Raw genomic sequence first — 25,505 nt, 5'->3', positions numbered from 1 at the left:
ATCAATGGTTCAGGCTGGTATTGGTGGTGTCATGGTGTGGGGGATCCATCCTGCCTTGTAGAAATGGTTCAGGCTGGTGGTGTTGGTGTCATGGTGTGGTGGATCCATCCTGCCTTGTATCAATGGTTCCGGCTGGGAGTGGTGGTGTCATGGTGTGGGGGATCCATCCTGCCTTGTATCAATGGTTCAGGCTGGTGGTGGTGGTGGTGTCATGGTGTGGGGGATCCATCCTGCCTTGTATCAATGGTTCAGGCTGGGGGTGGTGGTGTCATGGTGTGGGGGATCCATCCTGCCTTGTATCAATGGTTCAGGCTGGGGGTGGTGGTGTCATGGTGTGGGGGATCCATCCTGCCTTGTATCAATGGTTCAGGCTGGTGGTTGTGGTGTCATGGTGTGGTGGATCCATCCTTCCTTGTACCAATAGTTCAGGCTGGTGGTGGTGGTGGTGTCATGGTGTGAGGGATCCATCCTGCCTTGTATCAATGGTTCAGGCTGGTGGTTGTGGTGGTGTCATGGTGTGGTGGATCCATCCTGCCTTGTATCAATAGTTCAGGCTGGTGGTGGTAGTGGTGTCATGGTGTGGGGGAGATTTTCTTGGCACTAGCAAGGTGGACCTAATAAAGTGGCCGGTGAGTGTATAAGTTAATATGAACATTCTACAACACCAGCCAAAACTGGTCCATCAAGTACATGGTAGAGGGCTCTCTGAAAGAGAGACGCCCAGTTGGGAAGAGGAAAAAGACCCCATGGGTACTGTTCCTCTCCCCGGCACCAAGACGGACCCCATCAGGACAGATAACCCATCGAGTAAGGTGACATCATCGCCTGGCATTGTAAGGGTGGTGGTAGTTGGGTGTACTGGTGGCGATACCTTACAACAGAAGTTTCCAAGAGATGTAAGAAAATAGAATGAGATTCATCTTGCCAGCACACCAAAATGTTCCCAGAACTTTCACAGAGTAGAAACAGATTTTCGTTATACTATCATACAACCCAGCACTTCATATAACTGTATCAACTTACCACCAATGGGAAATCATAGAAATAGGATAGAGATCATGCTGGATAATGGGGGTGTTACTCACAGACACATTTGGGGATGCGGTCGCTCCATTTGGGGGTTCCGGTATCTCTGTTGTAACAAGTGAGGATCTCGCTGCCCTCCAGCGTGTAGCCCTCGTTGCAGGAATAATGGACATGAGAGCCAATAGGAAACCGTGGATCGAACGCCCTGCGGATGCCGTTAGCAATCTCCCCGGGGTCCGCACAGTTAAGAACTAGAGACAAAAATAGAGATTATTGACCTAGTAGCATGAATATCATGTATATCCACCAATTTAAGAGGCATTCTTCCAACTGACCACCAATGTAAGGGACATTCTTCCCACTGACCACCAATGTAAGGGACATTCTTCCCACTGACCCCCAATGTAAGGGACATTCTTGCCACTGATTACCAATGTAAGGGACATTCTTTCCACTGACCCCCAATGTAAGGGACATTCTTCCCACTGACCACCAATGTAAGGGACATTCTTCCTACTGACCACCAATGTAAGGGACATTCTTCCCACTGACCACCAATGTAAGGGACATTCTTCCCACTGATCACCAATGTAAGGAGCATTCTTCCCACTGACCACCAATGTAAGGGACATTCTTCCCACTGATCACCAATGTAAGGGGCATTCTTCCCACTGATCACCAATGTAAGGAGCATTCTTCCCACTGATCACCAATGTAAGGGACATTCTTCCCACTGACCACCAATGTAAGGAGCATTCTTCCCATTGACCACCAATGTAAGGAGCATTCTTCCCACGGACCACCAATGTAAGGAGCATTCTATTCTTCCCACTGACCACCAATGTAAGGGACATTCTTCCCACTGATCACCAATGTAAGGGACATTCTTCCTACTGACAGTTAATATTATGTGTATTCTTCCCACTGACCCCCAATGTAAGGGACAATCTTCCTACTGATTGCTATTATAATCTGCATTCTTTCCCCTGACCACCAATGTAAGAGACACTCTTCCAGCTGACCATCATTGAAAGGAACATTCCTCCAAAAGGCCACCAATATTAGGGGCATTCTTACAAAAAAGTGAAATTCTCAGAATTCTAAAAGAAATTTCTAATTTTCAACCTTTTTGATCAGGCCCTTCAGACTGTTAGGGGGTAAATTGCTGTCATTATACTCAAGGTGAACTGAAAATGCTGACTCACTCTTCTCACAGGTGGGAGGGGCATTGCTCCAGGACAAATCCCATTGGCAGGTCAGAATGTCTGAGCCAATGATGTCATAACCAGGTTCACACTGATAGGTGACGACCGTGCCGCGGATGAGATCCGGGTGCGATGACGTCTTCCAGCCAGACTGAATGTCAGGCAGTGCTGAGCAGGTATCATTCCGGGGCACCTCTAGAGAAAGAAAAAAAAAATCTGGAGAACCCCTTTATTTCATAACAAAACCAATGGCCTACTCTAAAATGAACACTAAACATACATGAAATGTAGCTTTATATAAAAAAAAAACTTTAAAAAAATCATGCATGGAAAGGTTTTATTGTAACTATGACCATGTTTGGTTAATTGTATGCTTGTTGGTTTATGAACTGATCTTTTATATCTTTAGTTTCATTATTTTGAAAATAAACCTTTGGCACCGGTTGCTTTCATGGTGTCAGGCTTGCAGAGGATGCTGGACTTTGTACCAAGAAAAAATCGGCAGTGTCTGTTTGCTTTCTGACTATCTCTCTCTAACTGACAACCCATATGGGTGCATTGCAAAAAGACGGCCAACGGGAAATTCAATTTTGTTCAAGACGAGGAGGAGATATTTACCGGTACACATCTAATTTCTTGTCCAGTAATTCCATAAAATTTACTGCCATCATTCACTTTTGAAAGTGAACCTGTCATTAAAAACCACTTTTTACGCACATATAACTTTATATACTCACTGACTCAGGTCAATCTTACCAAATCACTGCTCTAGGCTCTCCTGGGGAAGCCGGTGGAGGGGGTACCCAGACATGTGAAACGCCTGATCGCATTTATATTTACTGCTGCCAGGATATCTATTGCACGCTCTTGGCGATCCCCCTTGGTTTCACTTGATCTTCTGAAGGTTAAGTTGACCTGGATAATGGTCAATGAACGTTTGACCGCCATTCTTCAAGACAGGATGGTATATTTTGAAAAAAACCTGGGAACCTTTGGATGCAATATCTTTTTCATTTTGTTATTTCAGATATGTTCAAATTAGTTACTATTGTAATTTGGAATTCGGATACATCTGAATCTCCGAACAATGGAAAAGTCATCCAAATTTCGATTCGGAACAAAAAGAACCGCACACGTCTAGGAGCAATGGAGTGACAGGGTAGCAAGACAAAGGTGGATATCAGTTGGTCGGCTGATGGGCGTTTATAAGACCTCCACACCTTGTACTGAATGGGAAAAGCCTTTGAAAGCCTCCTCTAAGTATTGAAGACAGAGCATCAGCATGGCAGCCAGGAAACTAGCATTTTTTGAAGCGGTCAGCGATGGCATCCTTCACATTTCCCTCATGACGGGTGTACTCAAAATCTGTCATTTAGGAGATCTGGCCCTGTTGTGCCGAAATCCCTCCTTGTAGGAAGACCAGAATTTTGTAGGCTTGACTTCCCAAAGGCCAAATCCAATATTTCAGTTTTTGGGTGGGCTCCTGCCATTTTTCTTATATCTCTCAGAAACAAAAAGTTTCCCCAAGGATATATTGCAGAGAACCCATCGAGTAATGTGACATCATCGCCTGGCATTGTAACGGTGGTGGTAGTTGGGTGTACTGTTCTGATCTTCTGAAGGCTAAGTTGATCTGGATAATGATCAACAAACGTTTGACCGCCATTCTTCAAGACAGGATGGTATATTTTGAAAAAAACCTGGGAGCCTTCAATGCAATATCTTTCAGCATCGTCCTGGGATGGAGGATACTTGACATGGGATGTTGATAAACATAAACCGTCTTGCTCCCCGCACCCAACTGTTGGTGGGACGCTTCTTCAACATGCGTCCTTTGTTTCTTCCTTTTTTCTTTCCTTTACTTCCCCTTTCTCTTTTCTTACTCTTCCCTTTCTATTTTAACTCGCCTCCACTTTCCCTTCCCTGGATTTGAACATCTTCCATCTACAGGTCCCTAAGGGACCCCTTTGGTTACCATCAACAGAGATTTATTGAAACATTGTATTTTGCGCATTGCCTGTTCCAGCCCGAATGGGCTGCAGTTTGTATGGGATGGAGGGGGGGAGCATAGATGTATATCTTCTCTGTACTGATTTGTAATTCCTTATGAAAAACCTAATAAACACTATTGGAAAACAAAAATCACTTTTTAGGAAAAAAAATAAGGTACACGACAACATTGTCAGATCACATTATTGTTTTGAGTAAAGAAGTTTCCCTTTCCTGCCATAAATACAAAAAGCCTCCTTTTCAGCTCCCTCATAGGACCTAAAGCCTAGGCTAAGATCACATGGTCAGTGGCTACCAAGAGCATTATGGGTGCTTAAGAGAGTCCACAACCATTGTACCCGTTACCTTTGAAGTGGATGATGAAGCCTTGGCTCAGGCTGAACACTGGGTCATTGGGGTCAGACTGGAACTGGATGGTCACATCGTTGGCGGAAGAGAAGAGGTTGAAGCGTTGATGGACTCCCATGTACTGTCCTAAGACCCGGGCTGTGAGGTCATCACCATCGTATACCGTCAAGGCATCGCTCCGTCTGATATTGAGACTATAAGGAATGAAGAGGTCTGTGATGGTCTACTGTATGAATATAGGTCTGGGTCATACTGTGTATTACCTGTATTTAAATGTAAGGTGTCCAAGCTGTAGAAATATCTCTGTCTATGGAATGCAGCACTTTCCCCGGAATCCTTTTCATAAGACCATCTAGTGCTATCAAAAAATAATTCCACAAACAGCACTGAATTCCATAGACGGGGCTGCTCAATTAAAGTTGTTAGGGGTGCAACCTATTGACACAGCTATTCTTTTACAGCATGGTAGCCTGAAGTTCCCCTATGGCACTGGTGACTATTCAGTTGGGTAAAAGTGCTGCTTCAAAAGCCAGCCTAGACTCATGGCAAAAAGATAGATCAGCCACTTTTAACCAGGTTCCTTGGATCCCTGAGGTTCCTCCAGAGCTTGCTAAGGGTTACGTGAGCTGTGGATGATTGACCTCCTATGTGATTGTGCCTGCATAGTTTCTGCGCAAAGGCAACATGGCGCCAATTGTCTTTTTAGCAGCCAGTCAGGGTGGTATTCTGACCACCACTGGTCAAGGGGGCATTCTTCCTGGTCAAGGGGGCAAAGGAGAATTCTTTTGACTGACCACCACTATAAGGGGGGAAATCTTTCCACTGACAACCATTGTAAAGGGGTTTTCCTTCCACTGACCACCAATGTAAGGGTGAATTCTTCCGATTGACCACCAATTTAAGGGGGTATTCCTTCCACTGACCACCAATGTAAGGGGGAATTATCCTGATTGGCTGCCAATATAAGGGGATATTCTTCCCACTGATCACCAGTGTAAGGGGGAATTATCCTGATTGACTGCCAGTATAAGGGGATATTTTTCCCACTGACCACCAGTGTAGGGGGTTTACTTCCATTGACCATCCATGTAAGGGTGATATCTTTCGATTGACCACCAATATAAGGGTGGTATTCTTCCCACTGACCACCAATATAAAGGGGCTATTCTTCCCACTGACCACCAATATAAGGGGGGTATTCTTCCCACTGACCACCAATATAAAGGGGCTATTCTTCCCTCTGACCACCAATATAAGGGGGTTTTCCTTCCACTGATCACCAATGTAAGGGTGAATTATCCTGATTGACTGCCAATATAAGGGAATATTCTTCCCACTGACCACCAATGTAAGGGGGTTTTCCTTCCACTGACCACCAATGTAAAGAGGAATTCTTCCAATTGACTGCCCATATAAGGGGGTATTCTTCCCACTGACCAACCATGTAAGAGAGACATTCTTCACACTGACCACTGATATAAGGGGGGCATGCTTCCCATTGACCACCGATGTAAGTGGCATTTTCCCAATGACCCCCAATGATTTTTTTTTCAGCAGGGGCTCCCAGGGGCCTGAAACTTTTTTAAGGGTTCCTCTGGGGTACAAATGTTTAGAAAGGCAGAGATAGAGAATGAAACTATGTACAAGACTGACACTTTTACTGCCTTCAGTGTGTCCTCTACCATGGTCGTGGAGGTAAAACCACAATCATCTGCTATTGTCATTCTGTGTATCCTTCACCTTCCATCAACTGCCACTCTGCAGCAGCTGGTATAGATTGTACAAGCTATGATCAAGTCCTCAGGGCTGAATATAAGAGGCCAGGATTATGTACCCACATGGAATAAAAATATATTTGAAATACTACAATTTTGGCCGTATTCAATATATTTAAAAATATATTTATTTATATATATATATATATATATATATATATATATATATACTGCATGTTGAAATGTGCTTTTATTACAATGCATTTACAAATATATGTAAAAGTATATGTTAAAATGACTTTTATATGTAAAAAAAAAAATCTGAAGAATATGTTTAAAAAATATATTTTTTAAAAAATGTATTTTTAAAACATATTCTTCAGATTTTTTTAACGTATAAAAAAGTAATTTTAACATATATTTTTACATATATTTGTAAATGCATTCCAAAAATGTAGATTTGTACTTTTAAAGACATACAGTATATTTGAAACGTGTTTTTAAAAATTATTTCATATATTTTGTAATAAAAACGCATTTCAAATATACTATATGTCTTTAAAAAAAAACAAATCTACATTTTTGGAAGGCATTTACAAATATATGTAAAAATGTATGATAAAATGATTTTTTATATGTTAAAAAAAATCTGAAGAATATATTTTAAAAATATATATTTTTAAAAATATTTTATTTTTAAATATATTCTTCAGATTTTTTTTTTAACATATAAAAGTCATTTTAACATAAATTTTTACATATATTGGTAAATGCATTCCAAAAATTCAGATTTTTATTTTTAAAGCCATACAGTATATTTGAAATGTATTTTAATAAATACTTTTCATATATTTTGTAATAAAAATGCATTTCAACATGCAGTATGTATATATATATATATATATATATATATATATATATATATATATATATATAAAAATATATTGAATATGGCCAAAATTGTAGTATTTCAAATATATTTTTATTCCATGTGGGTACATAATCCTGGCCTCTTATATTCAGCCCTGAGGACTTGATCACAGCTTGCACAATCTATACCAGTTTATATACATAAATTTATTTTTATTTTTTATTTTTATTTTTTTTAAATATATTGAATACGGCCAAAATTGTAGTATTTCAAATATATGGCAATATATTTGGGAAGGATATTTTTAAAATATATTTCAAAGAAATGAATAATCATGAATTATATCCTAGGTACAAGTTTGTCTTGTTTAGTGGTCCTTGTGAACAGTAATATGAAATATGAATTTCTGTGATCCCCCTTGAATCATATGCCCATAATACTGTAAGAAGTATGCTAAGTATGCTATTTATAAATTATAAATATTGTCTGCATGGAGTTTGCATGTTCTTGTACAGAGACCCAAGACAATGAGCCCCAACCTGATGGCTCTCTATAAAATGGATAAAACAAACATTTGCTGCTCACATTTCTATCTCCAGCAGAACCCGGCGATCCTCCTGAACGTGGATCCCCCACACGCAGTCCTGGCCCATGGCGTAATTCTGGGGCCAATCCGGAGAAAGGATTACCCCAGCTGGCTCAGAGATCTCTCCTCCGCACAGCGCTATGACATGGGAAACAGAAAACGTGGTAATTAGAATATAGGATGGCTGTAGGGTACCCAACCACCTACACCATGACTAAGCGGACTATATGAGGAGGCCACTATGAGTGAGTCTCTGACCTGTATGTATGCCAAATGGCAGTTCAGGTGTAATGAGACTTTCCTGGGTACATGCTTATATAAGGGCCTGTGTTGACGGGTGTGTGGTCGTGTGCTGATGGCATCAGTTTGAGAGGCTTCTAGGGCCATTCAGAATGAATTGACAGTACACCTTAGACTGGGCCCTATAGACTGTGCACTACAGACAGTACATCCTAGACTGGGCCCTATAGACTGTGCATTACAGACAGTACATCCTAGACTGGGCCCTATAGACTGTGCATTACAGATAGTACATCCTAGACTGGGCCCTATAGGCTGTGCATTACAGACAGTACATCCTAGACTGGGCCCTATAGGCTGTGCATTACAGACAGTACATCCTAGACTAGGCCCTATAGACTGTGCATTACAGATAGTACATCCTAGACTGGGCCCTATAGACTGTGCATTACAGATAGTACATCCTAGACTGGGCCCTATAGACTGTGCATTACAGACAGTACACCTTAGACTGGGCCCTATAGACTGTGCATTACAGAGAGTACATCCTAGACTGGGCCCTATAGACTGTGCATTACAGACAGTACACCTTAGACTGGGCCCTATAGACTGTGCATTACAGACAGTACACCTTAGACTGGGCCCTATAGACTGTGCATTACAGAGAGTACACCTTAGACTGGACCCTATAGACTGTGCATTACAGACAGTACATCCTAGACTGGGCCCTATAGACTGTGCATTACAGACAGTACATCCTAGACTGGGCCCTATAGACTGTGCATTACAGACAGTACATCCTAGACTGGGCCCTATAGACTGTGCATTACAGACAGTACATCCTAGACTGGGCCCTATAGACTGTGGATTACAGACAGTACATCCTAGACTGGGCCCTATAGACTGTGTATTACAGACAGTACATCCTAGACTGGGCCCTATAGACTGTGCATTACAGACAGTACATCCTAGACTGGGCCCTATAGACTGTGCATTACAGACAGTACATCCTAGACTGGGCCCTATAGACTATGCATTACAGACAGTACATCCTAGACTGGGCCCTATAGACTGTGAACCCTGCCATTGACTGAGAGTCCATTACCCATAGTGCATTGCAGGCTTCACATTGTAGTGTGCGCTCTACAGGTCACAAGCCCAGACATTCTTCACAATCTCCTCCTATGGTGGAGTATGCTTTGCAATCTTTATCGTGATAAAACATTCCATCATATCATTTATATTGATGTGTTGAAAAATTTGATAAAAATTAAGAAAGGGGTGATGACCTGGTGACCTTGGGATTTGGAGGAAAGCTCTGACAGCCCATGATGGACCTAAGGTCCTTGGTGCTCCCTTGGTATGGCCATTAGATGCCGCAGAAGTGCGATGTGAATATGGCGGAGGAACAGGTCCCTCCAAACATGGGCTAATCAGCCATCCGAGGTATTTTTAGAGATCTCAGCGGTAAATACATCCAAAAGTGTTTATTAATTCGCACTAATCTCCAAACGTGACACCTACTCCAGCCGTAAGCGGAATGAATGCGATGAGTTTAAAGCATGCCTTGGATTTAACTCCGCCGCCCCCGCTCGCTTCCTATCCTGCCAGTTTCAGGCTGGGGACTTTCCTTCTCTGAAGGGTGAGAAAGGGGTTAATTCGGAAATCTACATTAGTTACCATGGCAACTAGAAATTGTTGAGAAACACAAATATATAACTGAGCACCTCCCCCCCCCCAAAGCTCTGTGCAGAGAAGATGTCTCAGGAATAGATGTAAAGCAGGCTAGCGGTGGGCAATAAAGGTCGGCCTATCCCAAATGACCGACTGGCTCACCAATTGTGTCATAGGTCGCTCAATGATGCTTTGTTTTCGGCAATTGCCCGTAAAGGGTCAACATTGTAACATTTTTTTTTATGTGACCAGGGGCGGACTGACAACTCATGGGGCCCCCGGGCAATAGGGGATCATGGGGCCCCTGTGTCCTTGCCCAAACTCAAAAAAGCCTATGAAAAAGGTATCAGGGGCATCTCATGGGGCCCCGTACTGACCCTGGGCCCTCAGGCAGTGCCCGAGTTTCCAAATGGTCAGTCTGCCCCTGGATGTGACTGTCACATCTTCATGTGTTTGTTGACTCCCACTTTGATGGCTTCACATTTGTACATGCCCTCTTCATTGGCCATTTATATTGCTGGTAAAAGGGTCAGTATCCCGCTAAAAGGACTGCGAAGAATAAATCAGGTAGCTATATGAATTTGATGTTCTTATGTATACTACTATGTAGCGTTTGTATATACCGCTTGACAGTTGACCTTCACAGTTTGTCTATGGCCAAAAGTATGTAGACCACCCCCACCTCCTCCAAATGACTGAGTTCAGGTGCTTCCAGTAAAGGGTATTGTTAATACTACAGCATTCCAAGACGTTTTAGACGTTTGTCCATTTCCAACCTTGTGGGAAAAGTTTGGTGAAGGTCCTTTTCTGTTCCACCATGGCTGTGTGTACAAAGCCTGCTGTATAAGGACATGGACCCATTTGGTGTGTCTGGCCTGCACAGAGCTCTGACCCCAATCCTACTGAGCACCGTTGGGATAAATTGGAAAGCTGATTGTAAGCCTGTCCTTCTCATCTCATCCAACATCAGTACCCGGCCTCACAAAATTCCCAAAATCTTGTGAAAAGCCTTCCCAGAAGAGTGGATGCTGTTATAATCACAAGGTGGGGATTCATATTAATGGTTATTTAGGTATGATGGTCAGTAAATATATATATTAGGCGCTGGGACCTGTGTGCCCAAGTTCTCCATCCTAGTCAAGGAAAAAAAGAGTAACATTTGGAGAAAAGCACATCCACCTGTAGAAGATGTCTCCTACCTTTGCAGACCGGTTCGCTCTCATTCCAGTGAGGATCGGCCGGGTCCACGCACTCTATGACCGGCGGGCCTTGTTCGAGCATGTACCCTGCGTTACAGGAGAAGGAAACCAGGGTCCCCACAGAGAAGAGGTGGTCTGTGGTGCTGAAATTCCCATGGGCCAAAAAAGGCTCATAACACCGTGTCTCGGAAAACACTAACAGAGAGAGAAAAAAAAGTGAGAAGAAGGGTAATCTTGACTTTGAGGTGGTGATAATAAAAGATCAGTTGACCCACCAAGCATTATTTTATTTTGGAGTCTGAACGGCATTTCCTCAACTTTTTACTTTTACAGTAAATTCAGTGGTTCCTGGCTTTTCTCACCTTGGTGTTCTGAGTGACCACCTCCCGAAGTTTCCCAACCTTGAAGTAGATAAAGGGCTTGTGTCGATGGCATCAGTATGAGATGCTTCTGAGATCATTCAGAATTCATTTGACCTCCTGATCTGCACTGGACCTGTTATGGGTGGGTTTTGCATTCCTATATACGCAAAGGAAATGCAAACTCGGTCTGATGTGAAGAAAAGTCTGTCAACACTGGCCCTAAATGTCGTCCAGTTACCGTGTACATCTACTGCAAGATCAGTGGGACTAGGAAGCTGACCAGAGCCAGTGGTGCTGAACCTGTTTATCAGTTCTGTACTAATATTTATAGTTTGAAGGAACCTTTTTCAGCTTTTTACCCAAGAGGAACCCTTGAAATAATTTTCAGGTAACCCCTGCTAAAAGCAGAGGCCAGTAGGAAAAACGTCCCTTATGTTGGGAACCAATGGGAAAAGTACTATTGGTGGTCAGAATGCCCACCTTACAGACAGCTAAAAATATCATTAGTGTCCTGGCGCTGGCGAATGGCATTAGACCCGGAACTATCCAGGCACCATCTGATAGGAGGTCAATCCACCAGAGCTGAAGGAACCCCTAGCAACTTCTGGAGGAGCCCTTTTTGAGAATGACTGGTTTAAAGTGCGTTCTGCGGTACTTTTTGTATTGTGAAAAATTTGTAAACCAAAGTGCGGTTTCCCATAGGAATGCACTGAAAACCAATGAATCAGTTCCGGAGGTCAAAAAAAGGAAAAAAAAAGTTTTCTGTTCAAAACTCTTTATAAAGTGCACTTTAAAGGCATAAATACTGTACAGGGACATGATTAAAAATTAATTTATAAATGCAATGAAAACCAATTATTCCATATTGCGAAAAAAATTCATAAACCGAGGCATTATTTTCAATGGATTTTCATTCGTAAACCGAAAATTACGTTAACCGAGGCGTTTGTAAACTGAGGTATGCCTGTATAGGCTAATACAAGTCATGTGTTTGTGTGTAGAATACTTTCATATTTTTAAATAAAATGTTAATTTGGTAATGCGCTAGGTCGGAGCGCCCTCATTTTGTTGTTGTTTTCAGGAAATGCAAGGATGCCAACAGTCCTGTGAGGGCGGCAAGACCTTTGGTGCCATAACTACATGCCAGCCGTGCAGAAAGTCCAACACCTCCGTAGCACCACACCTAAGCGCAAGAGGTTGGTATTATTGTTGCTAACCTTGGGCTGTATCCTGACGCTGCTCCTGCCTTCTGACTCAGAAAGTTGGTGGCCATCTGTTGATGACCTTCAGCTTGTATTCCAGCTTCGTTCCTGTCTACTGATCGCATGCTACTGTGGTTTTGCTGATCCTTACCAGGAGGTCCACAGTTGGCTTGCCTCACATCTAACAGCAGGCGCTGCCTGCAGCATTGGGCCTCATGCCACTCCATGCCCTCACATCTTCTGTCCTCCCCACTACCAGGGATGTTGGACAAGAGATGCATGAGAAGCCGCCGTTTAGCTCGATATCCACCCGGTACAGGACAACTAAGAATGAACATCCTTGCCTATGGTCCACCACCTATGTTCCTCCTAACCCTTTCTTCTTTCGTTTGTAATTAGAATCTAGGTATATCCATATCTGTAAATAAACCAAACCCTTCCAGTTGTCCTTCATTCAAACAAGGCAACCTAATCAGAGCACATTCTACAAGTACAGAAGTAAATTAATAGTTAAAGATGATTATAATTTGTCAGGAAGATTATTGAGGACAGTTTGTCAAGGGAAAGATGGAGCACCAGACATACAGTGTGGATGATACCCTTTGGCACCTTCCATTGCATTACCTTCCCACAAGATGTCCATGGCCATATATATAACATTTACACATTTTTCTGTTACCCTCCAAGAAAAAGTGTTTCGTGAGACACAACCATGTGAACCAGGACAGAACCATGACTAGTTTACACCAACTATTAGGCCTACAATGAGCCTAAATATGCACCTTTATTTAGTTTTAAGGATCCATTCTTTACAGAGAAAATTATAGAGAATGGGAATTGGATGCCTCCAGTAAAACCCCCACTACCTGATATCAGAGGACAATAGGTGAAAAGTCCATCTTCACTTTAGAAAGGTTTAGGAAATGGACGTACCTTCATAGCGCAGGCTGAGCAGAAGGGGTGCAGTTGGGTTCTCCGAGACCAGCTCGATGTAAAGGGATTGGGCATCACTCAGCAGACCCCGCTCTGGGGCATCATCTCTGTCAGAGTCGTAGATCAATGGGGAGAGGGTGGAGCTACCAGAGTGGATCACTAACCTGCAGAGAGAGTGAGAGATAGGTGAGAGAAAGAGTGCAAAGGGAAGAGAGACCAACCCATATGGAAGAAAAATATATTTGAAATATATTTTAAAAATATTCTTCCCAAATATATTGTCATATATTTCAAATGCTACAATTTTGGCCATATTCAATATATTTCAAAATATATTTCAATAAATATATATATATATATATATATATATATATATATACTGCGTGTTGAAATGTGTTTTTAATACAAAATATATGAAAAATATTTTTAAAAATACATTTCAATTATCCTGTATGTCTTTAAAAATACAAATCTTCATTTTTGAAATGCATTTCCAAATATATATAAAAATTTATGTTAAAATGACTTTTTTATATGTTGAAAAAAATCTGAAGAATATATTTAAAAAATATATATTTTTAAAAACATTTTTTATATATTTTGTAATATATAAGACATGACATGCATTAGAATATATAAAGGGGTTTGACCCTGGAAACTCGTAAGCCTTAGGATGCTATGTGGGCCTCCCACACCACTGGCTGAGTACCGTGGACCTGGAGGCGGTCTTGTCTGCATCTTTATACAGGCGTACCTCAGTTAATAAGACTTTTTATTATGTAAAGAAAAAATCTGAAGAATATATTTTTAAAAAATATAGCTTTAAAAATACATTTTTAAAAAATACATTCTTCAGATGTTTTTTAACATATAAAAAAGTAATTTTAACATATATTTTTACATATATTTGTAAATGAATTCCAAAAATGTAGATTTGTATTTTTAAAGTATATTAGAAATGTATTTTTAAAAATATTGTTCATATATTTTGTAATAAAAACGCATTTCAACATGCAGTATATATATATATATATATATATATTTATTGAAATATATTTTGAAATATATTGAATATGGCCAAAATTGTGGCATTTCAAATATATGGCAATATATTTGGGAAGAATATTTTTAAAATATATTTTTCTTCCTTGAGGGAAGGCAAGAAGGGACCCATACTCTACAAGGAGGGGGGGGGGGCAGGGCTAGGCAGAACAGGCAACTGTATTGGGCAGTTCAGCAGAGGGGGTGCAAAAAGGGCAGTACCTGCAATCTATATTATTAAAGTAGTTCACAGGTCATGTAGATTAGTGCACACTTTGGCCTCTTACCCTAGGGTGCTAAAGGACCTTATCCCCATGCTGGTTGGGGGGGGGGGGCAATTTATAAACCAGCTGCCAAAATCAGGCTTTTACATTTTTAAGTACATATATACAGTGTATACTACAGTGAAATTCCTGTTATGACACTGGTTGGTATATCATCCACCACTGTGTCTAAGATGTAAAAAAGTTCCATATATGTCACTTCACCAATCAAATCCACTTGCTGTGGATTTCTACGACACGAGTGAGACCCCTGTGAGTGCTAAATCATTTGCCACCACCACATCTAAATCAAAGACTTACCAGAGGGATGGACCCAAATGTGTAGATGTCAGTATGCACATGAGCATGTTACAGTGCCCATAAAGGATTCATGACTAGTCCACAGTCACCGCTTCCACTTCCAGTACCCCAGCCAATCACTGATGTCCACAATATAAAAAAATACTTAAAAAGTGCAGATCATCCAAGGGTGATTTAGTAAAGGCACATCTATAAATGCTTCCAAAGTTTCAAATTATGCCACCACCTGCACAGTTTGTGATGATGTCAGCTTCCGGAAACTCTCCCCTATGCGTTTCGTCACTAGAGGATACCCTCCAAAGTGTTCTTTAGTGACGAAATGCGTAGGACGGAACTTTTGGATGCCGACATAAAACAATTCAAAACACAGAAAATATCCTCTATTTTACCTAAAAAAAACCTATCCAGATTCTGGGCGCCTTTATCCTCAGAGCGCAATGGGCAATAAGAGAGGGAATTGTCAGGAACGGGACTGACCTGTCATTATCCTCATCCAAAGAGACCCTCTCGAAATGCAGATGCAGCCGCTGTCCTTCGGATGCCTCAATCAGCCAATGGCAGCTCAGGTTGTTGCTGTGGATGGCGGTGACATCGGGGGCCACAATGCGTCCGATGGTGGCGTTACGTATCACACCTCCGCAAGTTGCTGGATTACATATGGAAAGAATACATTATTAGGAATTATGTACATTCCGTCTGTGCAGGGCCTGCTCAGCCATCGCTGTGGGTTTCTGGAAACCTGAGAAGTTATAACCGTTCCCTACTTTATCCAAAAAAAAATGTTGGGTTTAGATATAAGGCATAAGCCAATCACAGCAACATATTGATGTGTAACCTAAAAATGTTATAATCCAAGTATTCTTGGCATGGTTGCATGGAAGAGTTATTTTGAATTTGGCTGGATGAAAATTTAAATGGAAAGGTTACATTTAATACCTAATACATATATATATACTGTATATATATGTATGTACACTATATTTTCTCCTGCCTTTCCACGTACATGACCTTTAATGGCCCCCAGTCTCAGTCCGTAGGGTTCAATATTGAGTTGGCCCCGCCCTTTGCAGCTATAACAGCTTCAACTCTTCTGGGAAGGCCGTCCACAAGGTTTAGGAGGGTGTCTATGGGAAGGTTGGACCATTCTTCCAGAAGCACATTTGTCAGGTCAGGCACTGATGTCGGGGGAGGAGGCCTGGCTCACAGTCTCCGCTCTAATTCATCCCAAAGGTGTTCTTTGGGGTTGAGGTCAGGACTCTTTGCAGAGCAGTCAAGTTCCTCCACCCCAAACTGGCTCCTCCATGTCTTTATGGACCTTGCTTTGTGCACTGGTGCGCAGTCATGTTGGAACAAGAAGGGCCCATCCCCAAATTCTTCCCACAAAGTTGGGAGCATGAAATTGTCCAAAATGTCACCTTCACTGGAACTAGGGAGCCAAGCCCAACCCCTGAAAAACAGGCCATCCACAAGGTTTAGGAGGGTGCCTATGGGAAGGTTTGACCATTCTTCCAGAAGCACATTTGTCAGATCAGGCACTGATGTTGGACAAGAAGGTCTGGCTTGAGGTAAGGACTCTGTGCAGGCCAGTCAATTTCCTCCACCCCAAACTGGCTCCTCCATGTCTTTATGGACCTTGCTTTGTGCACTGGTGGGCAGTCATGTTGGAACAGGAAGGGGCCATCCCCAAGCTCCTCCCACAAAGTTGGGAGCATGAAATTGTCACACATGTCTTGGTATGCTGATGCCTTAAAGCGGAGTTCCACTCACTCTGTAAAAAAATAAAAGTTAGCAACTACAAAAACTGTAGCTGCTGACTTGTAAAAAACAGCCCGTGGCCCGTTTTACCGGCCGTCCTGTATTCCAGGCGCCGGCATTTCCAGTGTGGGCACCCTGCTGTGACAGCTTGTGCGAGTAGCGCTGCGTTTCCTGAATAGCCCTGTCATCTTCTGGGACCTGTCACGTGTCCCACAAGACTATGGGGAGATAGGGTAGGAGGACAACTTCCGCTTCAGATCACTGAGGCGATCGCGGCAGAAGTGGGAGCTTCATAAATGCATAGCGGACCTATATTTTAGCTCTGAAGAAGGGAGTACGTCTCCCGAAATGCGTTAACCTACCTCAATAAGGGTCTACCGTTACTTTGGACCATCACCACTGACTCTTTATCTCTGTTTTAATCCCCTTTGGTTTGTGAGGATGCACTTTTATGCTTTTAAATAAACTCGTGTTTCACCACGGTAATGTACGAAGAGAGTGCGCCCTGTTTTTGCTTTTCTTTACCCTCCACCACCTCCACCTCTTGCCCAGCCCCCTCCTCACCTGCACATACTGGCGGTTTGCCACTCCACTGTGGACGGGTAATGTTCAGACAGACCAGGGAGTCTACACCCTTCAGCGTGAACCCGGGGGCACAGTGAAAGTTGGCGGTTCCTCCAGGGTGGAGGTCCGTAACGGTGACTTCTCCATTTTCCGGTCGCGGGGGGAAGACACAACTCAAGACGTAGGCTGAGAAGACAATAAAGCACATAACATTTGAGTCGTTCTGCACTCGAGTATAAAAGTCCCTCTCCACTCATTAGGTTTTCATTTATTTTACATTCTGGTGGTACCGCGTGATACAACCATACAATCAAAGAGGAACATAAAGCAAAGTGTAATGGCGCAGAACACAGGTCCGGAAATTGAAAGACACACCTTGGTAGCGCAGTTTGAAGGCTCCCGGGCTGGTGGCACGATAGGTTTGAAAGCGAACTGCAATGTGATTGGTTGGACTACGGATCACCTGACCCTCAGCCATCAGGGTCTCATTGGCTAGCAGGAAGCGGTGGTCTTCTTCCACGCCCTCAACGATCAGAGCCTCCTCTTTGGACAAGTTCAGCTTCTCCACCTATAAATATGTCCAGATCATAAATACATCTCCTTGAGAACTGTCGCTAAATGTGTGTATTTGTATATTAAATTTGCACCTTTATTCATATCACAAATATCTATAAAAGGTAATAAATGGCAAACACAAAGTTCTGCATGTCTGTTTTTATAAAAGACGTCCTGGCAGGACACTATAATTCATGGGGACCCATAGCAAAATGTAGATTCTCAGCAACCTCTCTGATGTCTTGTAGCATCAATTGGGACAATAAAGTAATTTACAGTTGCAAGAAAAAGTATGTGACTCCCTTGGGATTACGTGGAGTTTTGCATGAATTGGGCATAAAATGTGCTCTGAACGTCATCTAAGTCACAACAATAGAAGAACACAGTCTGCTGAACATAATACTACACAAACATTAGATGTTGCCATGGTTTAATTGCACATAACATGTAAACATTCACAGTGCAGGGAGGAAAAAGTATGTGAACTGGTTGACCCTCCTTTGGCAGCAATAACCTCAACCAAACGTTTCCTGTAGTTGCAGATCAGACCTGCACAACGATCTGGAGTCATTTTGCACCACTCCTCTTCACAAAACTGTTTCAGTGTAGCAATATTCTTGGGATGTCTGGTGTGAATCGCTCTCTTAAGGTCATGCCACAGCATTTCAATGGGGTTGAGGTCAGGACTCTGACTGGGCCACTCCAGAAGGCGTATTCTGTGCTGTTGCAGCCATTGTTTTGTTGAATTACTTGTATGCTTTGGGTCATTGTCCTGTTGCATCACCCATCCTCTGCGGAGCTTCAGTTGGCGGACAGATGGCCGTACGTTTTCCTGCAAAATGTCTTGATAAACTCTGGAATTCATTTTCCCATCAATGACAACAATCCATCCAGGCCCTGAGGCAGCAAAGCAGCCCCAAACCATGATGCTCCCTCCGCCATGTTTCACAGTGGGGATGAGGTTTTGATGTTGGTGTGCTGTGCCTTTTTGTCTCCGCACGTGTTGTGTGTTCTTCCCAAACAACTCAATCTTGGTTTCATCTGTCCACAGTATATTTTGCCAGTAGTGCTGTGGAACATCCAGGTGCTCTTTTGCAAACTTCAAACATGCTGCAATATTCTTTTTGGACAGCAATGGCTTCCTCCGTGGTGTCCTCCCATGTACTCCATTCTTGTTTAATGTTTTCCTTATTGTAGATGTGTCAACAAAAATGTTAGCATGTGCCAGAGATTTCTGTAGGTCTTTAGCTGACACTCTGGGATTCTTCTTTACCTCATGCAGCATTCTGCGCTGTGCTCTTGCAGTCATTTTTACAGGACGACCACGCCTAGGGAGAGTAGCAACAGTGCTAAACTTTCTCCATTTGTAGACAGTCTGTCTTACCGTGGACACATGAACATCAAAGCTTTTGGAGATACTTTTGTAACCCTTTCCAGCTTCATGCAAGTCAACAATTCTTGATGGTGGGTCTTATGAGAGCTCTTTTCTGCGAGGCATGGTTCACATCAGACGGTGCTTCTTGAAACCAGTTAACCCAAAACAGGTGTGTGTTTTTTAAGGGCAGGACAGCTGTCAGAAACACATCCAATATCATCACACTGATTGGAGTCAAGGTTGGCTCACTCCTGGCTCCAATTAGCTCTGGGAGAAGTCATTAAGCTACTCACATACTTTTTCCTCCCTGCACTGTGAATGTTTACATGTTATGTGCAATGAAACCATGGCAACATCTAATGTTTGTGTAGTATTATGTTCAGTAGACTGTGTTCTTCTATTGTTGTGACTTAGATGACGTTCAGAGCACATTTTATGCCCAATTCATGCAAAACTCCATGTAATCCCAAGGGGTTCACATACTTTTTCTTGCAACTGTATCTGATCGTAAAGGGTGCCCACATCAAAAATGGATCACAGTAGAACTCTCAGCATAGACAGTACACTACCAAGGTCCAGTGATGGCGGTAGAAGTTGCCTGCGGGGAGCAACACTGCTGGGAATTACCTTTAAATTTACTTTGTCGCTTTTTGAGCATCCGCTGATCTGCGGAGGAATCTATGAGTCTGAAAGTACCGACCGTGGCTTAGTATTCAGTAAAAAACGTTTGAAAAGTGTATAATTATTTTAATTTCATATTATTACAAGATTATTACTGTTCCCATGCTCAATTATTCTACAACCCTAATAAAAACTTCATTTTTTTTGTTGTATTTTAGAATTTCCGAACCTCAGATTTCATAGTGTTTTTGAAATTCTTTATTTAGACATTGTGCATTTACATAAAACAAGTGCTATCACTCCAATATATAACAAATGTGAGCAAAAGATCCTCAAGAAACCACAACGTTAGGGCACAACATGTTATTGAATTGGCAGTATCCGATAACGTGGTTCTATGGTTGAACTGGATGGACTTTTGTCTTTTTTCAGCCAGACTAACTATGTACCTAGACTAGGTACAAAGAATGGTAAAATACCATCTATACTGGAAATGAGTGGGAATGATCCTAAAATACACAATGCCTGAGTCAAAACATTTTACTATGAAAAAAACCTTGTTCTCTCAAACCATGGAAACGGGAAAATACTGTGAAAAATTACGCTCAGGGAGTGAAAACAAAAAAGGGGGGGGACCCTGAGCAGTTCCCAGACCAGGAGGAATGGAGGGGGAAGTAAAGGGAAATTTATTAGCTTTTAGCTAAGAATTTGTTTGCCTCAGGAAGACTGAGTTGAGCATAAAGGATACTGTATAAATTTCATAGAGCCGGCCTGGATAACGAGAAGGCAATAGATCTGCTCCCAGTTGGGGGAAGCAAGGAAGACCAGTACTGGATGTGTGTCAAGTTCAAGTGTTACTAAACCCCAGACCCTGCATTCACTATATCTGTTCTCCCCGGACCCCGCATTCACTATATCCGCTCTCCCCGGACCCTACATTCACTATATCCGCTCTCCCCCGGACCCTGCATTCACTATATCCGCTCTCCCCGGACCCTACATTCACTATATCCGCTCTCCCCGGACCCCGCATTCACTATATCCGCTCTCCCCGGACCCTACATTCACTATATCCCCTCTTCCCGGACCCTGCATTCACTATATCTGTTCTCCCCGGACCCCGCATTCACTATATCCGCTCTCCCCGGACCCTACATTCACTATATCCGCTCTCCCCCGGACCCTGCATTCACTATATCCGCTCTCCCCGGACCCCGCATTCACTATATCCGCTCTCCCGGGACCCTGCATTCACTATATCCGCTCTCCCCCCGGACCCTGCATTCACTATATCCGCTCTCCCCGGACCCTACATTCACTATATCCGCTCTCCCCGGACCCTGCATTCACTATATCCGCTCTCCCCGGACCCTGCATTCACTATATCTGGTTTCCCCAGACCCTGCATTCACTATATCCGCTCTCCCCGGAACCCGCATTCACTATATCCGCTCTCCCTGGACCCCGCATTCACTATATCCGCTCTCCCCGGACCCTACATTCACTATATCCGCTCTCCCCGGACCCTACATTCACTATATCCCCTCTTCCCGGACCCTGCATTCACTATATCTGTTCTCCCCGGACCCCGCATTCACTATATCCGCTCTCCCCGGACCCTACATTCACTATATCCGCTCTCCCCCGGACCCTGCATTCACTATATCCGCTCTCCCCGGACCCCGCATTCACTATATCCGCTCTCCCGGGACCCTGCATTCACTATATCCGCTCTCCCCCCGGACCCTGCATTCACTATATCCGCTCTCCCCGGACCCTACATTCACTATATCCGCTCTCCCCGGACCCTGCATTCACTATATCCGCTCTCCCCGGACCCTGCATTCACTATATCTGGTTTCCCCAGACCCTGCATTCACTATATCCGCTCTCCCCGGAACCCGCATTCACTATATCCGCTCTCCCTGGACCCCGCATTCACTATATCCGCTCTCCCCGGACCCTGCATTCACTATATCCGCTCTCCCCGAACCCCGCATTCACTATCGCCGCTCTCCCCGGACCCTGCATTCACTATATCCGCTCTCCCCGGACCCCGCATTCACTATATCTGGTTTCCCCAGACCCCGCATTCACTATATCCGCTCTCCCCGGAACCCGCATTCACTATATCCGCTCTCCCTGGACCCCGCATTTACTATATCCGCTCTCCCCGGACCCTGCATTCACTATATCCGCTCTCCCCGGACCCCGCATTCACTATATCCGCTCTCCCCGGACCCTGCATTCACTATATCTGGTCTCCCCGGACCCTGCATTCACTATATCTGCTCTCCCTGGACCCTGCATTCACTATATCCGTTCTCCCCGGACCCCGCATTCACTATATCCGCTCTCCCCGGACCCTACATTCACCATATCCACTCTCCCCGGACCCTGCATTCACTATATCCGGTCTCCCCGGACCCTGCATTCACTATATCCGCTCTCCCCGGACCCCGCATTCACTATATCCGCTCTCCCCGGACCCCGCATTCACTATATCCACTCTCCCACAGTACACACAACCTGAAAATGCCATCATTTTAGTAAACATAAACTGCTGAATACCTTTTCTCATCAGCAGTATATAGCAGTCTTGTGACTTCTATCAGTGTCTGGCTGAGCACTGGTTAATCTTGTAGGAGGAATTTTCATTCTCCTATGACTGTCCTATGAGGCTGCATAACCCCCTAACCCTCTGTCTGGACAGTGCTGATAGGCCTTGTACTGATCATAAGCACTCTCCCAAGAAAAAAAAAAAACCTCACTAGCAGTACACACCAAACTGAGCATGTGTAGATTGCCCCCCCCCAGGCTCTGTTCTATTAGCAGATGGATTGGGGACAGTAGAAGAAGGGGAGGATCAGAGAAGACCAGATCAAGCAGCCTTTTTACACAGTGCGGAGGATTAACCCCTTAGGTTCCGCAGTGAGTATAACAAGCATGCTTTACTACATCTACAGACTGATTGTACTGTCGTGGGTTTAGTAACATACAACCCCCCCCCCCATAAGAACATAAGAAAAATCCCAACCACCATAGCAGCCATAATATATCAAATTTTAATTTGATTTGTTTTTGTTTTTTTTGTTTCTATTTTTTTTTTTATGAAGCGCAGCATGTAATGTGTCAGTGTGACATTCTAGGCATCAGAGATTGCTCCCACTGACAAGGCAGTATCTGCAGCGACCCGTCTGGATGCCTCTAGGTTCATCAGTCCAGTACATGCTTCGTTCACTAATCCCAAGCCCTTAGGAAGGGGGACCCTCAACCCTTGAGGAAGGTGGACCCTCAACACCTGAGGAAGGAGGACCCTCAACCCCTGAGGAAGGTGGATTCCCAACCCCTGAGGAAGGGGGACCCTCAAGCCCTGAGGAAGGTGGATTCCCAACCCCTGAGGAAGGGGGACCCTCAACCCCTGAGGAAGGTGGACCCTCAAGCCCTGAGGAAGGTGGATTCCCAACCCCTGAGGAAGGGTGACCCTTAACCCCTGAGGAAGGTGGACCCCCAACCCCTGAGGAAGGTGGACCCTCAAACCCTGAGGAAGGTGGACCCCCAACCCCTGAGGAAGGTGGACCCTCAACCCCTGAGGAAGGTGGACCCCCAACCCCTGAGGAAGGGGGGCCCTCAACCCCTGAGGAAGGTGGACCCTCAACCCCGGAGGAAGGTGGACCCCCAACCCCTGAGGAAGGTGGACCCCCAACCCCTGAGGAAGGTGGACCCTCAACACCCGAGGAAGGTGGACCCCCAACCCCTAAGGAAGGGGGACCCTCAACCCCTGAGACGAGTTGGATGTTTGTGATACAAAAGTCTGATCAGATTCATTTGGGCTTTATACGTTCTGCCTTTGGCACATTTCCCTTTGCACACCCAGTTCATAGAGAGAAGGGTGTCAGCCACGAGACTCACCCGAATCTCCACTCCATAGCCCAGGTACACGGACACGCTGTATGTACAGTCCAGACCACCGAAGAAACTTCCACCAGAGTATTCCGGAGCCTCCAAAATACCCTCCAGCTCCGAAATATTGTTGTTACACAGAACTGGAAGTAGAGGAGAAATACGGACAATATAAATATATCACATGAAGGAATAATGTCAGTGCGAGATATAAATGATACATGAATAGCAGTGATGTCATACCTGTATGTTATTTATTTATTTATTTTAGGTACTTATATAGCGCCGTCAATTTACTCTGCGCTTTACATATATATTGTACATTCACATCAGTCCCCGCCCCCGAGGAGCGTACAATCTAAGGTCCCTAACTCACATTCATACATTCACATACTAGGGACAATCTAGACAGGATCCAATTAACGTACCAGCATGAAATTGTCATGTGACGTGGCCTACCACTTGGTGGCTGAGTGGCTGTTGTTCCCAGTTGCTTCCACTTTGTTATAATCCCACTAACAGTTGAGCGTGGAATATTTAGTAGCCAGGAAATGTCACGGATGGACTTATTGCCCAGGTGGCCACCTATCACGGGACCACGCTTGGAGTCACTGAGCTCCTGAGAGCGGCCCATTCGTTCACCAATGTTTGTAGAAGCAGTCTGCATGCCTAGGGGCTGGATTGTATACACCTGTGTCCATGGAGAGGATTGGAACACCTGAATCACATGATATGGAGGGGATTGGAACACCTGAATCACATGATTTGGGGGGCAGGCCCAATACTTTTGGCAATATAGTGTAGCTTTTATTCCTAGAGACATTTGAAAGTGATGATGTCACAACCATATAAATATAACTCAGATCATAATAATTCTCACCGGGGCTGTGTACTGTGGTGACAGTGGTGGTAGTGATCAGGGTGGTGGTCGTCTCTTCCTCCCCCTCGGCAGAGGGCCCCGGGCCTCCTGTGGGCGCCGGTGATGGAGGGGTCAGGGTACTGAGAGGTGGCGGCAGGGAGAAAGCCCCACCGACGGCTGTGGTGAGGACCCCGGAGGTCTCGCTGACCCCTGCCGGAGCCAGGTCGTCGGTTAACGCCACGGGAGCACCCAGGGTGGGGATGGAGGTTGTGCCGACTGTACAGACAGAAGAATAAATCCAAATTAAAGCAAACATACATTATATTAATTCCAGTAAACAGGTCACATACCTAGTTATACAATATAGAGATGTTTTAAAAGTAGATGCAAACTTGCTGATCTCCTGCAACCCCTTTGCAGCCACTTCCTGCTTACATGCACACCAGTGGTGGCCGCATGGCATCAGAGCGGGTTTCCTGTTGATCTTTATTGGAAGTCTTTATTTGAAGCTCATATGACAAGGTGACAACACAGTTGCACATTTGGGAGACAGTTGTCACCCTCTAACAGGTAGTGCCTGAACCAGGGCCTCCATGGCAGGATTTTTTTAATGAAAGCACCAAACTGAATATATATTGAAATGGCCGTTAAAATCATAATAGACGTGTTAATATTTATATGAGGTCTCAGTGATTAGGTTTACATCTACTTTCACACATTTCATAGAGACCAGAAGACGTATATAAAAGGGCGGGTATAGTAGGGAGTGATAGTGGGGATGCTTTGAATGCCAAGCTATGAGATCCTTCCCCTGCTGCCATCCAACAACGTAGCTAGCAAGGAGACATCTGCATGAGAGCCACCCCTTACCCCCAGG

The 25,505-nt window shown here is 44.0% G+C and overlaps 1 protein-coding gene across 1 annotated transcript in view; it reads right to left on the bottom strand.

The window, feature by feature from the left end:
* SEZ6L2 (seizure related 6 homolog like 2) overlaps window positions 1–25,505 on the bottom strand; it is a 61,722-nt gene that overhangs the window by 15,746 nt on the left and 20,471 nt on the right. The window contains exons 3-13 of the mRNA XM_089664514.1: window positions 24,650–24,904; window positions 23,779–23,912; window positions 17,691–17,883; window positions 17,316–17,501; window positions 15,474–15,642; window positions 13,372–13,535; window positions 10,875–11,069; window positions 7,761–7,899; window positions 4,587–4,783; window positions 2,232–2,426; window positions 1,086–1,277 (exon numbers count right to left, since the gene is read on the bottom strand). Of these exons, the coding sequence (XP_089520640.1) occupies window positions 1,086–1,277; window positions 2,232–2,426; window positions 4,587–4,783; window positions 7,761–7,899; window positions 10,875–11,069; window positions 13,372–13,535; window positions 15,474–15,642; window positions 17,316–17,501; window positions 17,691–17,883; window positions 23,779–23,912; window positions 24,650–24,904 (2,019 nt within the window). The remainder of the gene's footprint in view (window positions 1–1,085; window positions 1,278–2,231; window positions 2,427–4,586; window positions 4,784–7,760; window positions 7,900–10,874; window positions 11,070–13,371; window positions 13,536–15,473; window positions 15,643–17,315; window positions 17,502–17,690; window positions 17,884–23,778; window positions 23,913–24,649; window positions 24,905–25,505) is intronic.

This window comes from Staurois parvus, unplaced genomic scaffold (assembly GCF_062004578.1).
Source record: "Staurois parvus isolate SC_StPar_1 unplaced genomic scaffold, SC_StPar_1.0 ptg001929l, whole genome shotgun sequence".
In the NCBI taxonomy this organism is placed as follows: Eukaryota; Metazoa; Chordata; class Amphibia; order Anura; family Ranidae; genus Staurois; species Staurois parvus.
Note: the sequence above shows the minus strand (reverse complement) of the source record. Positions and strands in the feature narration are given on the sequence as shown.